This window comes from Amphibalanus amphitrite, unplaced genomic scaffold, assembly GCF_019059575.1.
Source record: "Amphibalanus amphitrite isolate SeventyFive unplaced genomic scaffold, NRLGWU_Aamphi_draft 000583F_arrow, whole genome shotgun sequence".
In the NCBI taxonomy this organism is placed as follows: Eukaryota; Metazoa; Arthropoda; class Thecostraca; order Balanomorpha; family Balanidae; genus Amphibalanus; species Amphibalanus amphitrite.
In genome coordinates this window covers 117922-133101 of record NW_024882077.1, presented here as the reverse complement: position 1 = coordinate 133101, position 15180 = coordinate 117922, and the positions used below count along the sequence as shown (strand labels likewise).

The 15180-nt window shown below is 48.4% G+C and overlaps 1 protein-coding gene and 1 long non-coding RNA gene across 2 annotated transcripts; one reads left to right on the top strand and one right to left on the bottom strand.

Moving 5' to 3' along the window:
* Positions 1–2184: 2184 nt before the first annotated feature.
* On the bottom strand, positions 2185–7449 carry LOC122394292 (facilitated trehalose transporter Tret1-like). The gene is made up of 4 exons (XM_043391052.1): positions 7311–7449; positions 4058–4875; positions 3560–3791; positions 2185–2760 (listed from the first exon to the last, which is right to left on the bottom strand). The coding sequence occupies exons 1-4, from the start codon at positions 7369–7371 to the stop codon at positions 2453–2455; spliced, it is 1419 nt and encodes a 472-aa protein (XP_043246987.1). The 5' UTR covers positions 7372–7449; the 3' UTR covers positions 2185–2452.
* Positions 7450–9643: 2194 nt separating this feature from the next.
* On the top strand, positions 9644–10826 carry LOC122394291. Its single transcript, XR_006258839.1, has 3 exons — positions 9644–9729; positions 9924–10005; positions 10196–10826. It is a non-coding gene; the product is annotated as an uncharacterized LOC122394291 (long non-coding RNA).
* Positions 10827–15180: the final 4354 nt, after the last annotated feature.

Sequence of the window (15180 nt, the reverse complement as noted above, 5' to 3'; positions counted from 1 at the left end):
AAAAACAACTGTATGTGCCGTTACGAGATGCAGCGACTGGCATCCAATTCCAAGGACTCAGACTGACCGGTAACCTCTAGGGTGAGGTCAAGTGCCCTAATTTCGGGCTTTTTTGTGTGAATATTTTCGCAAAACATCACAGAATCAAAATTTTTGCACCCTGTGTTCTCTCTATGTAAAATCGTTGTGAAGTTATGCCCCAGAGGTCCCCAGTTGACCTGAGACTTTAACCCTCGCCGGTACAGGGCGGGGTTGATGCAACCCCCAAGGTTTTTCGCAAATAACTCGCGTAAAAAGTGGTCGATCGCGACGAAACTTTCAGTACACTCACGTTAATCAATTTTCCACCCACCCTGAAAATTTCATGATCCTGACCCAAATGACCTATAACCTGTAACCTACTTTTCGAAATGCATGTTTGGCCGGAATCGCGATTCGGCGTACATATGTCGGCTCGCATTAGCCGCGCGTTTGCAAGCTTCTCGTGGTTTCAAGCGTTCAAACATGTGATTTGATGCTGCTCCCATGCATTCGGGTGGATGTCAAGGTCACCTGAAGATCAGGTCAGGTCATTGACCTTTGATGACCTCGGTCCACTTTTTCTAGTTTGCTGAATTCGAATTTAGGAACCATTTGAACATTTACGAAGTAGTTTTGGTGCCTTCTTATAATGTAACAAAGCTGTCAGAGGCGGTCGACACCTACTACGAATACCCGGCAGAACCCCTACTGGTTGACCTGACCTGACCTGACCCGACCTGGCCTAAATGCATAAAGACATCATCCGTGATCAAAACTAACATGATATTCGTGATCAGCACCCCGAGAACCCCTATACGTAGTAGGCACACTTCACGACGTTCTAACAGGTCCCGATTTTTCCGACTTTTGGGTCATTGACCTGACCTGGAAGGTCAACAGACGACCTAGGTCCTTAAAATTGGGTATCATCGGCTTCCTCTCGTCACGGGCAACGCGCTAATTTTTTTCCCGTGAAGCTCTAGCTCGATCACGGGCCAAACCTAGGTAGGGGGGGGGGGGGGAGGTTCGTACCAAACCCCCTTGTGCCCTCGAAGGACGCAAAATGGCCTGTGCCGGCGAGGGTTAAATTTAGATGCCAGTCGCTGCGTCTCATAGCGGCATATGCATTATTATGAAGTCGCTTTCTTATTAACCCGCGCCCCGTTGGGGTCTGCAGAGCAACGCGCCCTGTTGGGGGGGGGGGCAATTTGGCCCCCCTAAGATCTCGAGAACCACGCAACATAGCGACAAGCAGCAAACGGTGTTGGATACCCCCAAACAGGGAACTACCTTGTGACCCAATTTCATTGACCTAGGTCAAACCGATGACGTCACAGCTCACAGGTCAGGTCAAATGTAGAATTTTCACCGTTTATAGCCTATAGGCATTTCAAGAAATGCGTTGTAAAATCGAGTAAAATGCATTTCATCGAAAATCATCGAAGGGGAAATGTTCGTCAAACACATATTTTGCTATCTGAGGTCACTGATACCAGGTCAGGTCACAGAGGTCAGGTCACTGAGGGTCACAATATGAAAATGTCATGTGATGCATGTTTTATGGTCCATTTTAAATGCCAAATGCGATTATGTGGGTCAGGCATCCTTTGGCGTCAGTTTAGATTATGTTCTGTTCAAGGTCAGGTCAAGGTCAGGTCAAGGTCAGGTGAAGGTCAGGTGAAGGTCAGGTCAAGGTCAGGTCAAGGTCAGGTCAAATAAGTCAAATTTCAAAGCTGATATTTTGGCATAAAGTGGGTATCGAATCGATGCAGCTCGTCACGGGGAGTCTAATGGTGGTCTTAGTTTTGCGCTACATGGTCTAGAATTGCTAAAAATTGAGTTCAGAAATTTGACGTCATCAATTTTGAACAGTAGCTTTGTGAGCGTTTCAAGATTTCATGTTTTTTAGTCATTTTTGCTCGAACATGACCTCAGTTTGACCTCAATAACTCCTGACCTACGGTGACCTAAGGCTTGAAATTTTCTGTGAAGATGTCAAATTGATGCCCGGGAAGGTACTGAAAAATTGGCGGCGCTGCGCTCCGCCGTTTTCTTGCTATTCGCCAGGAAAACTACAGGGGGGCCATATTTCCCTCCCCCAACGGGGCGAGGGTTAAATATAGGCACATTGACGTTGAACATATTTACGAAACAAATCGATCATTTGTCATTGATCCACAGTATATAGAAAAGCATCTACTAGAAACACTACGTACTAATGCATTCACGTCGCACACATTTCGCACCACCTCCGCCTTTTGAAAGTTGGCACAATGCAGAAAGGCAGCGCTCAAGCATGGCATTTACTTGATGGATAACTTCAGTCCGCTTTACTGGCACTTAACATTGCTTCATCTACACTACCCTGACATCTATGCCTGATGACAACCACAGAATAATTCAATCTTTCGTACCTGCCTGGCACAGCGCGCTATCCTTTCAAAGCTCCGTCACTGCCCCTGCTGTCCTGACTTGATGCGTCCCTCGGCTCCACGTCCTTTCCCGTGTCAAAGTGCTGCTGAATCTGCTCCAGCGTCTTGCCCCGAGTCTCGACCAATGTCAGCTGTAAGATGACCGCGCCGATGAGGCAGAGACAGGCGTACATCCAGAACGTACCCGCCGGGCTGATGGCATCCTCCAGCGGCTCGAAGGTCAGCGTCGTCAGGAACGAGGTGCCCCAGTTGAAGAAGATGGCGATACCACTGGCGAGGTTTTTAACATCAGGTGGGAGTATCTCCCCTGTCGGGAAAGAGAAGAATTCAGGACTTGCGCCTGCTTTTGTGGGGCGGAATGTGTCGATTTCGAACGAAACCAAATAAACTGTCGGGCTTTATCCATAGTCCTTATCCACTGCGGGTGATGATGATGAAATGTATCGCAAAGCATCGTCAGGTAAATTATGACAGTAAACTGTTCACCAAGTACTGATTTTGGGCGTAGCCGAGGTCATAAAGTTTGTAGTTTTTGATGAGTATGCGAACATCTAAATGTTTTAAGCTACATGTCAATACGCACCTCAAATTGCCAAGGCCTGTCATACAATGTCATTCGAATTCAGATTTCAGGTCAAAATGTAACTTTTTCATCCATATATTAGCCCTGGCTGGTTTTATGCGTGGGTGTGGGTATGCAAGTCTTCACAATGCATGCATAAATGCAAGCATGCATAAGTACTTTCGAACGCTTGATGTATGCTTGCGTGTGTCACCGCATAAGAATTATCAAGACCTAAACGAACCATTGTTCAAGCGTAAATGACGTTTCCATAAGTGCTATATCACCTTACCCTGACTAACCTTTACCACCAGCACGACGTTTCTAGGAACACCTTAACACATTTCCATGATCTTCACTCATTTTATGTAGAACATTGGATGGGGAACATCTGCTAAAACAATCAGCGACAGCTTTAGATGTTGGACATGCAGTTCATATGCCATAACCTAGAATATTTTTAAGGAGACCCCGTTACTGTAAGGGACCGGGTTATGTAGAAAAATGGCCCTCCAAGCGCACGGTAGACTCACTCCAGCCTCACCCATGTAAAGGTAGGTAATGGGGCCGAAGCCGATGCCGAAGCCCAGGAGGAAGACAACGACAGACGTCAGCGGCAGCCACTCGATTGCCGAGACGTCCTGCCCAGTGTCTTTCAGCCTAAAGAAGACGCCCAGGACCACCAGGCTGGCTCCTGTGATGACAGAGGAGGCGACCAGGAGCGGTTTTCGGCCGCGGCTGTGCACGGCTGCCACCCCCAGGGCTGTTGTGCAAACCTGCCAAATCAAAGCAAAGGAACAATAGAGATGCTTCAGATGAAAGGAAGGAGATGTTCTGACATTCCTTGGACTCATTAAAAGCTGCAAAAATGGTTTTATCAACTGGTTAACTTGTTTGAGCTCCATCTTCCACAAAACATTGGCGATTGAAAATAGATTGTCAACAATACTGCAGAAGAATGCGGCTGAAAACAATCACCTGATAATAGTGACAATGTTTAAAACAATTTGTAGCAGTGTTGTAACCACAGCGTGGAATTTACTTTTGTCAGTCCGGAGTAGATAGCCGCTGTGCTCGAGTCCATGGCCCCGCCGGCCTCCTCGAATATATCCGCTGCGTAAAAGGTGATGATGTTGACACCGCAGCCCTGCTGCATAATGACGACGAGTAGCGTCAGCGCCAGCGGCCGTCGGTACTCTGGCCGCCTGAGTTCGGACAGCGCCGCCTTCCCGGTGGCCCGGCCGGTGCCCAGCGCGGCCAGCTCGCTCTCCACATCAGCCAGCTCTCCGCGCAGCCAGCGCAGCGTGGCGCGCGCCTCGGCCAGCCGGCCGCGCTGCGCCAGCCACAGCGGCGACTGGCAGCTGAGCGTCACCAGCAGCAGCCACAGCGCCGACACGGCGCCGGAGAGGGCGGCCAGCAGCCGCCAGTCGGCGTACTTGCCCACCACGTACGACAGGAGCACGCCCATGTTGAGCTGTAGCTCAAACACTGCGCCAGAAGGGCCGCGGAGACTAGCCGTCGTCACCTCAGCCACATACGTGGGCGCGACCACCGTGGTCCAGCCGACGGCGGCGCCTGTCAGCAGCCGGCCCAGCAGCAGAACGGTCAGCGAGCCGGCGTAGGTGACCATCAGCCAGCCCAGCACGGCCGGCAGAGAGACCAGCACCAGCGCCGAGCGGCGGCCCAGCGCCTGCATGGCGTTGCCGGCCAGCGGGGCGGCCAGCAGCGCGCCCAGCGGCACCATCGAGCCGACCAGCGAGCCCTGCTGGTCAGTCACGTGCAGCGGAGAGTCCCTCAGCTGTGGCAGAGCGCTGCTTGTGTAGCCCAGCGCCAGGCCCACCGGAAAACCTCCGAATGTCGCTGAAAAAGAGGGAAAGGTGTTTTTGTTGGATCCCGTCCATAGGAAAAAGAAAAAAAGAAATGTTATTACCGAATTAACCCGCGTCTCGTTGTGGGAAGGGGGAGCGAAACGTCCCTTCCATTATTTCCTGTCAATATCTCCTAAAGCATTACAGATATCGTCACTAGACTTACAAGCCCCTACGGCCATCAATTTGACAACTTTTGGCCAAAAAATATTAACAGGCTCTGTGATAGATTGGCCATAAATGACGTTAAAATGACGTCACGTTCTGCCATCGAAACAAGGTTTTTACAGCAGGAGCTGTCACGCCTTCAGTTTTGAAGGTAATGGTATATATTAAGGTTTAACAAAAAAGTTGTACAATTAACAGGACTACAAACTATATTTTCGGTTTTGTAAGGAAATGTATATTTCGTTTCCCCAAAAAAAGGCATATAATACCCTAAAAATTCAAAACGTTCTAAAATTTTGAAATACGGATTTGTTCAAAATAGAATTAAGGGTTTCTGACGGCTCATACAGTTTAATATCAATACCTCCATTTTTGTTTTAACCTATGGCGTAAAGAACTACTGAAAATAGATTACCTACACCAAATTTTCAAATTTAATTTTAACCGTTTTAGACAACGCAGCGCAAAACTAAGGCCTGATTTGGATTTATCGTAAGGAGTTGCATCGAATCAATGCCCTTTTCATACAATAACATTAATTTTGAAATTTGATCTGACGTTGACCTGCCTTTCACCAAGACGGATCCTGAACTGACCCCAAATGGTCGCCCAACTCAGATCATTGAAGTTGAAATGCAAAATTGTCCATTAATTGTATCACAATTCATACGAACCTAGTAGGTATAGTTGGGATCATATTGTGAAGCTTAGTGACCTGACCTCTGTGACCTGACCTGGTATCAGTGACCTCATTAGACAAAATATAAACTAGGAAACCAATTCTCTATCAATGATTTTCTGTAACATGCCTTTAGCCTTTTACTTGATGTTATAGAATGCCTTATGAGGCCTGTAAACGGTCAAAAATGCAATATTTGACCTGGCCTGATGTATGACGTCATCAGTTGCACCTCGGTCAATGAAATGGGGTCACATGACAGCTTCCTGATCTGGATATCGAACACCGTTTGGATTTAAAAATCGGCTGATAACTTTCTGAGATGTTAGCCCGGGCCACGAATCATATCACGAAATCTCACTGAACATAACAAAATACAAGACAGGCTGACAATTCGGCATGTTTTTTATCAGTCAAGCTTAGTAAAGCTTCCATCAGTTTAGGTACATAGGGTAGCCTGGGGCAAGACGCCCCCGATAATTTATTTTGCTACATAACTTTTGTCCCACATCACCTGGAAGGCCAAATTTGTGCTCAATGCGTTCTTTGGACATTTTACTTTAAATTCCACCCCTCAAATTCATTCACTTATCATCGGACTCTTAGCTAGGAAGTGATTTGTGAAGCAACTGCAAATGGGGCATTTTGCCCCAACCCCAGGGCAAAACGCCCCACGGCCTGGGGCAAGAAGCCCCATGCCCTAGATTAAAGATTAAACATGCTAGTTGACTTAAATCGTATATGAGAGGTCTGTTAGACTTTGGGAACCACGGCACTGAAGTTAGCTCCTTCCACCCTATCAGGTGTTCAGCTATGACACTATTGTATGAGCAGGTTTTTCACCTGCCTCATAAGGCCAAATAATAAATTATTGCAATGGAAATGTTAACAAAATACTTCCTTTGCCATCCAGTTGCTGAGAAAAGTACATATAAATGCATAGAAACTTACTGTTAGCCAGCTACCGAACATTAGGAAGTGGGTAGTCCGAACAACACATGAGGTAAAACGCCCCATGGGGCGTTTTGCCCCGCGACCTACTGGGGCGTTTTACCCCATCACGTAGTTCGGTCAGAGAACAACGCCTTGCACTCCAGCAAGGCATAATTTAACACGAACCAAGCCGGCATTATAAGCGTTAGATAGAGTTGTTCAAAATACATAAAAGTCGTTAAACTGATGTGGACCATAAAAGAACGCCATGATGCATAAGCTGACAACAAAACATAAAAATCACTCCAAAAACACATTTTTGGCTATATCTCCCTAAAGAGTCATCACAATTTCTTTCCAGTCTGCTCATATAATGATTATATAGTGCACGTTTTATAGAAGAGATGATGTTTCTCCAGAACCTTGCCAGTTCCGAGAAACATCGGTGAGGCGTTTTACCTCGGCGGGGCGACTTGCCCCGGTCTACCCTACTACATACCCGAACATTTCTCGCAACTATTAGCGATTTGTTAGTGACACAGGCTGTTGGGACAAAACAAGTTACAATCGACACACTACATAATTAAATTTGTAGGTAAAATTATCCGGCACGGTTTATCATACCCTCGATATCTAAGCCAACTTACCGGCTGCAGCGGTGAGCAGCTGGTGCCACTCGCACGTGCTGAGCAGGCCTCTCGCCGCCATCAGAGGCGGAAGAGGTGGGCGTCACCCACAGACCCGAAACGCACCACCCTGCCGGCCGCCACACCGCCAAGAAACACTGTCAATCACTTCGGGGAGCGCGAGAAATCTCACGAACGGGTCCCGTGAGGAGAGAACTACAAGAAAATGCAAGCCGCTGGTTGCACGTCGAACCTTCCTCCTGCATAGCACGTTCCCAGCATGTGTTGGGAGTAGGCGCCGTGCGGGACAAGTAGCTTCTTTCAACACCTGTGTTTCAGCAGATAGGAGAAGTGGATGCCGATGTTGTCGCTGATTAGATACGATGCGAGATGAGAGGCGAACAGAGGCGTGCAAACAAACAGGGGCGGATCCAGGAGAGGGGTTTTGGGGGCTGGAGTCCCTAGCCAAAAAAGAAAGAAAAAAAATATGCCACCCTGTGGAGCGACGAATCGGGACAACGCAACACTATCAAATCAGTATGTTCATAAACAACATCAGGAGAAGGGAAAGACTCGACAGAGGACGTTATCTTCAATTTTGATTGTAGGCGCTTCAATCGTACATTTCGCCGCCCATGGTTGATGGAAAACACGCCATCCCATTCCACTGGCCCCTGGCCTGGTCGGAGAAAATCCTGGATCCGCCCCTGCTAATAATGGGGTCAGTGTGTTCCTCCGCGCCCTCGACGCCTTGCAATCGCAAGGGGCACCCTTGGCTCCCAAGGGGGAGGGAGCATGGCCCAGTGGCCCCCTACCTACGCCTCTGGTCCGAACAGAGGTCGCAGGTGCGATTTTTCGATTCAGCATTTAAAATTAACCATGCTACACGATGGTTGCTGGGCCGCTGGCGGATCCAGGGAGGTAATCCGTGGGCATCCTCCCCCTCCCCCTCCAAGAGAGGCTCTGAAAGGGAGCCGGCATACATTAAGCAGACTGACTTCAATATTATGTAACTTCAAATAGTCTTTTAATCTTTGCACACCGCCCTCTTCATGCATCAAATAGCCCCGCCTTACATAACGCGCTTACATTTGTGAGTACGCCCCTGTTCGCCTCTCATCTCGCAGCGTATCTAATCAGAGAAAACATCGAAAATCACTTCACGAATCAGCTAAAATATAGGTATGCGTAGTGAGAAGCCATTTATCCTGCAGTGTCCCTCACTCCCACCCACAACATAAGCCTGCTCCGGTTGTTTTTCAATAGAAAAACACAAGTCTAACGAATGGTGTTTGTCTATTTCAAACAGTGTTCGGTTACAGTGAAATCGTGCAAAGCAGGAGCGGCGCAAACGACGGCTCGCCCTACAGCTGGTGACTCTGCCTGTTTACTGGTCACGTTCGTCAGGGATCTCGCGCTCCCCGGTGTGATTGACAGTGTTTCTTGGCGGTGGAGGCCGGCAGGTCGGTGCCTTTCAAGTCTGTGGGTGACGCCCACCTCTTCCGCCTCTGATGGCGCCGAGAGGCCTGCTCAGCACGTGCGTGTGGCATCAGCTGCTCACCGCTGCAGCCGGTAAGTCCGTTTGGATCTGCAGCAGGTGATAAGCCGTGTGAATATTTTGTTTAATCTACATTTGTGTGCTCCATATTGGGTGTTGTTCCTTTCAACAGCATTTGCCACAAAAAAGTGTTATGAGCTGAATGGAACGAAGAATTGCCATAACTCGCTGATAAAGTAAGGACATATCAATAGCCGCGTTTACATAGGGCTAGTTGCCAGATAGTGGAATTTCTACTAACAGAGGGTTCACAAGAAATACGCCATGGCCAATATCCTGGACGCAATTCGGTGTGCAGACGAAAATATGCATGTGAGTGCTAGAAATTCGTAAATTACATTATTTCATTGACTTTTTTTGTTAAAAACACGTGATTACAAGCTCAGCAAATCTATTCATGGTGGCTTACGTGGCAAATTGGCTTTCCTTTGTGGGATAATGCCATTTTCATTAGCTCTACTTTGATTAGCGTATGACAGGTGTTCGTGTAAAATAAGCAATTTTACCTATTTCCTTCATCAGTTTGGTAGCTGAAACAGCTACCAATTTACGGACGCCGGTGAAAACAGGGCGCCTGGGGCGTTTTGATCAAGGCTCTTGAAATTCGCTTTCGTGGAGCACGTGACCGAGATTTCGACTTGGCCCATGGGTGGTTTTTTAGCTATTACCTGCTACGGTGAACCAGAATTTAATTTATACATTCATTGCGCGGCTGTTACAAAGAGTGATACACACACATTGGGCACACTCTGAACTAAGGAACTAATAGTGTTAGAGAGAGAGGAAGAGTGTTGTTGTTGTTGAGTTTTGCTGTTTTATGAATGTTTAATGTGTTTTTAACTACCTCAATCTCGCTTTTACAATATCTGAGACATGAACATGGTAAGCTTTTAAAATAACATAACACCACATTCCTACATCAGCATGAGAAGAGGGACATTTTTGGTTTTAAGACAATTTGGACAATTTTGGACAATTTGGCGATAAAGTGATAATAGGGGCAGGTTTGGTGAGAATTGGGTGCATTCGCCGGACAGCCCGTCGTGAAAACGGCTAATATTTTTTTCCCTTTGCAGTTGAAGATGTAGAATGGCTCTGCCCCGTGTGCCGCAGCAAGCCACAGCCTGCCGGAGAGAGCACATCAACATAGTAGAAAATGTAAGTGGTTATGTGGAGTGACCAAGTGTAATGACACTTATGAGTAGTTCTTCTTATGTTGTGTGCTTATTTCACTCTCCATGCTTTATTTCACGTGTTACCTAGTTATAACTTATATTATATCTGTGTCGAACAAATTAAGTATTAACTGATGGAAATCTGACCACTTGCGCAACCCATCTTCTCACAGCATGGACATCCGGAGAGAACTATGCGGCATGACAAACTCTACGAGCACTGGTGGTTCCTCCCTGCCGTCTCACGGCAGCGGCGCGACGGTGTCGAGAACGGTGGCTTGGTCGGCGTGGAATCCGGCGAAGCGCTGCGCGCTGAGGGTGGGTGATAGATGACCGGTCACTGAACAATGAAGCGAGTCAGATCATTGGGCACAGTGATTACCAGCCACGCATCGCGGCTGGTCCGCGGAAGTTATTGCTTTGATGTCGGACTAAGTCACACAATGTTTTGTCACATTCTAGAGTGATGTTGACAATGGAATGCATCGCTAATTTGCTTCCGATGCTGCCTTAACGGTGATATGAGATGCGTGATAAACCGTTTGTTTGTTTGTTTGTTTGTTTGTTTCGTTGGGTTAGGCCCTTTCGGTCCGATGAGACCATTGCAGAGCCGGGAGGATGATATGACTTGGGGGGAGGGGGCATGGGGCGAGCACCCTAGTGAGTCGCCGGGGCTGAGCCCATTTAAATGGGCAGGCCACCCAGCCCCCAGGCTACGGGCGTGCTCGGCTTATGGGCAATCCCGCATGGAATAAAGTTGCCCGTCCAGCCCGGACCAGGGGGTTGAGGCGTGGAGAAGAAGGGTTTGAATGTCCTAAGGATCGAAAGGAAACGACGGAACGGTATGTGGTAAATCGTCATAGGTATGTCACTAGTTATGTGACAAGCAGCAAGACCTTAGACAGCAAAACATGTGAAGTGTGAACAACACATCAATGGACTGGACGACACATATGGGCATGACAATAACTAACGTAGCTAATAACATTAGGCACGTACATAGCATAGCATAACTAATGCATTGCAATTGCGAAGGGGGGGAGGGGGCACTCCTGGTCACCTGATAATGGGTGGCGGCTTAGAAAAAATTAAATGACTTGTCTATCAATCTTTGTGCCTTAACGTACCTGGTAGATATAGTCCATAGTTGCAATTACGCGTATGCCATAAATACTTTTCGATTGTGCACTCATTCCGCGTAGACCTCGCATTCATAGATGGCGTCCTAGCCCAGCGGAAGTATTCTAGGGGGCGCTGTTTGCGGCAATGGATTGTGAACTTATAACTACGTTCCTTGCAATATGATACTGACAGATGTGAATACAAGTGTCCAAGACATTCGTCAAAAGAAAAAAAAGAACAGCATATTAGGAGAAAATCACCTGATACTAAAAAAGGCAAAGTTGCAAGCCTTTCAAACACACTGCGATGCGTTACTTATAATTTAGTGTCACTTGACGTTACGGACAGGGGCCCTCAGGGCATACTACGGGCACCGTAGCGCCATCTCTTTGGGATCTCTAAAAGCATGGCCTGCGACCTGCACCACTAGGCAGTGACAACTATCTGGTCATATAGGTAGACGGCGTGCTTACAGGTGATATAGCAATTCTGCCTCGATTTTTTTATGTGCTCGGTTTGAAGTTAACCGAACTTTTAAAAGTACATTTTAAATTTGAAAACTTGTAATAGCTACTAAAACATTTTAAAACTTCCTTCGAATCCTTCGTCACGAATGGTGCTAGGAAGGAAAACTTCACCTGAGATCACGTGACTGGATATGGCAGTGTGCCATATCTCATGCCCTCCGGCGCCCTGTTTTCACCGGCGTCCCAATTTACTTCCACTATGACAGTTTCCAGTAACATATGCTACTGATTGGCTAATATTAGCCAATCAGATCTCTGGAGTTCTCCGCAGTGCGTTACAACTATGACGCGGCAAAGACATATTTGGACATATCATTTCTATGTTGATATGCCTATCTACACTGCATTGGCCTTGCGTGGATGTTATCAAGTGAAATATTTTGGCCTAAGGTCAGTGAGACGCTAGTCGCTACTCTTCTATACGCTATGCCCTTTTTCAATATGAATACGGTGTCGTGTTCTGACTGCAAGCACCTGGTAAGTTTGTGCAGGTCTCACGTAAATAGGGTGTGGGGCGAGAGCGCTCTATTGCTTTTCGATCCAGCAGGCAAGGATTTTGTTTTTTTTGTAAGGGAGTATAAGTTGAAGTCACAAATTTATTTAAGAGTTAGTACAGTTGTTTTGGTTTAAAAGTTGGTGCATTTGCCTTGTCAAGGGTATGGAACCTCAATATATTGCTAAGTCATATTTCCAGGATGTTGATAGGTATGTTTGGAAAAAGATGTTTTGATAATGTCGAGAAATGTAGCAAGGACATTCCTATCTTCCAATCAGTTGCTCGCTACAGTTTCATGATTTTAAGGTGTGCATGAAATAATGAGAAAAGGTAAAAACAAAAATATGAACAAAAATTTTGTTAATTCATGATGCATGATAGAAAAAGTAATTTTCTTTCGTTGATTAAAGCAAGGCTTGCGACTGAACCATAATGTGCATTGACTGCTGCGCAGTGTCTCAAAATTTGTAGATGTGGGTGGGAAACGACATAGAAATGCAAAAAGCATTTTCCACTCTCACCTCCAGTTTTCAAGCTCAATTTTCCACTCCCAATTCCACCGAGAAGGAGCAATTGTAGATAGATTAATGTTTTTGATCATTTTCCCACTATTCTTGGAGCTTACCTGACCAACAATTTTTCACTCTCATCCTTTTTTTTTGGTCAGCAAGTTTCCCCTCTGACACCCAAAATATGATTTTGGTACACTGCAGTGCTCCGAGTACCTACAAAACCAACAGCATGATGAATGGCTGAATTCTGCCCGAGTGGCTGCATTACCTAGTTGTTTTTTTTTTCAATTCACCACACTCCTCTGTATTATGCAGGCATGGGAGTTATTTCAGAATTAAAATTAATATTTAATATATCTTGTTTATGAGACTCCTCACGGGCCAGACTGGAAAACATCCATACACTACGCCGGACGCCCGTGAGACCATTTTGCGCCGAAATTTCTGAGTGATTTGCGCCAAAAATTAGGTGCCTATTTGTGCGAAAATCAAGCCCTTTTCATATAAAGCACATGTGCTCATATACTGATCAAGGCTATATCAACCAGGCAGAGTGTTTCGGGGCTTTGTACGTTATCCCATGTTTGAGCGTCCGAATTAGTTTTTATTTCCACGTAAACCCAATACTTCGACGGGAGCCAGCGAGGGCCCGGCAGCGGAGCAGCACGTGCTCCGGCACATCAGCCTCTTCTCGGCTCACAGTGCAGAGCGCCGCTGGGCACCGCTTGTCTGGGCACTGCTGGCACGGGGCGGAGTGGAGACAGCCGATTCGGTGCCGTATTGGAGCGAGCGGCCCCGGTGGCCCGCCCTCATCTGGTGCACCGAAATGGCATCCTCTCGGTCCTCTCCGGGGAGAGGGGAGCGGCGGCGTGCTCCCGAGGAGTGGCTTGAATAGTGATTCTGAGCAGTTGTCGCGCCACTGATGCGAGGCCGGACAATGAACCGCCCTGGTCAGCGATCGGGCGTTTGAGGGCAGGGCGGCCGCCAGTTTTGCCAGATCGTCCACGCTCTCATTCCCCTCGATACTGCAGTGGGCAGGAACCCACTGCTATTGCTTAACGACGCTTGGCGACGTTCAACAAGGTTTTCCATGCCTATCTCTACGCCGAAGGTTGAGGCCTCACCTGGGCGGCCGTTCCTCCGCTGAGTAGACTCAGGGCGGCTCGCCAGTTCGAGCACGCGACGACCGGGGCGGGGACGTGTCGTCCCGAAACCTTTCCAGAGCCGCCCGCGGGGTGAATCTGCTGCTAGATTGACCAGCGTACCGCATAAATTCGGTGACTGTCTTTCGCCAAAAAATTATGCGACCGCCCTGCACCGAAAAATTCGTCCGCCGCCATGCGCTGAATTCGGCGCATGCGAAGTTACGCCAGACGTGCGCTTAAATTTTCGGCGCAATCCCGCCACTACGCCGGACATATTCGGCATAACGTGTATTTTTTCCAGTCTGGCTCACGGGTATGGATATGGCTGCTGGCAGGCTGTAGCCGGCCTTTGTCAGTAAGGGATTGGCTATGCATGGTTTTGTGCGTACATATGATTTCAGACCAAATTCTGCCCTAGCCCAGTATGCGCGCTTAGAATGTGGAGGGCATGCCAACATGTTCCTCTCAGCGGGGACTATGTCCTTGTGAACCCTTCCATTCAGAAGATTCAGAGCAAATCGATAACATAAATCCTTGGCTGGAGTGGTTGCTGGGGTGCTAAGACTTAAAATATGCGCTAATGTCAGGTGTCAGCCAGTAGCGGCGGAACACCTTCAATTAGGGGGGGGGGGGCACTGCCGACTTTTGGTCCCAGTCCCATTCTTTCCATGCAACGCCCATAGGGCTAATGTTAAAATGCCAAAGCCAAAGGGGGGCACGGCACGGTGCCCCGGTGCCCTCCTCGTTCCGCCGCCCATGGTGTCAGCTCAAGCTACAGAGCTGCCATTCCAGCTGTTCTAAACCCCATAATAAAAGTGGTATTTCTCCTGACATCTGAATCCTATCCAGTGACAGCTGATCCTCGCCATCTGATCCTCCCCAAAGACAGCTGACACTCCCTGGTGGGGGATGACCTTGCCCGGTGGCTGGTGGCAGCGAACCCTTCCCAGTGATAGCTGACCTTCCCCGGTGGGAAGTCACAGCTAACCCCTCCGACGGATCACCCTCCCGGTTCTGAGCCCCGGCGTCACTGCCTCCCATTGACAGACTTTTCTGGCGGCAGCAGAAAAGTACTCCAGCCCAGCAGACACCAGCCGAGCCGCACCCAGTGACGGCCGACGCCGAGCGGCCGGTCGGCGCTCCAGACGGGCCGCGCCGCCGGCCAGCCCACCGCCAGGCACTGCACCAGTAGCGGCCGCGCCTGCCCGGCCAGTACCCGGGCCGCGCACACTGCGGCTGACGTGCAGCCCGCCGCCGCCGCAGTCGCCGACCCACGGACGGATACACGGCCACCTACGTCCGGCTGGCCGACCAGACCACCCTGACCAGGTCTATCCGCCGACCGGAGCTGGTGCT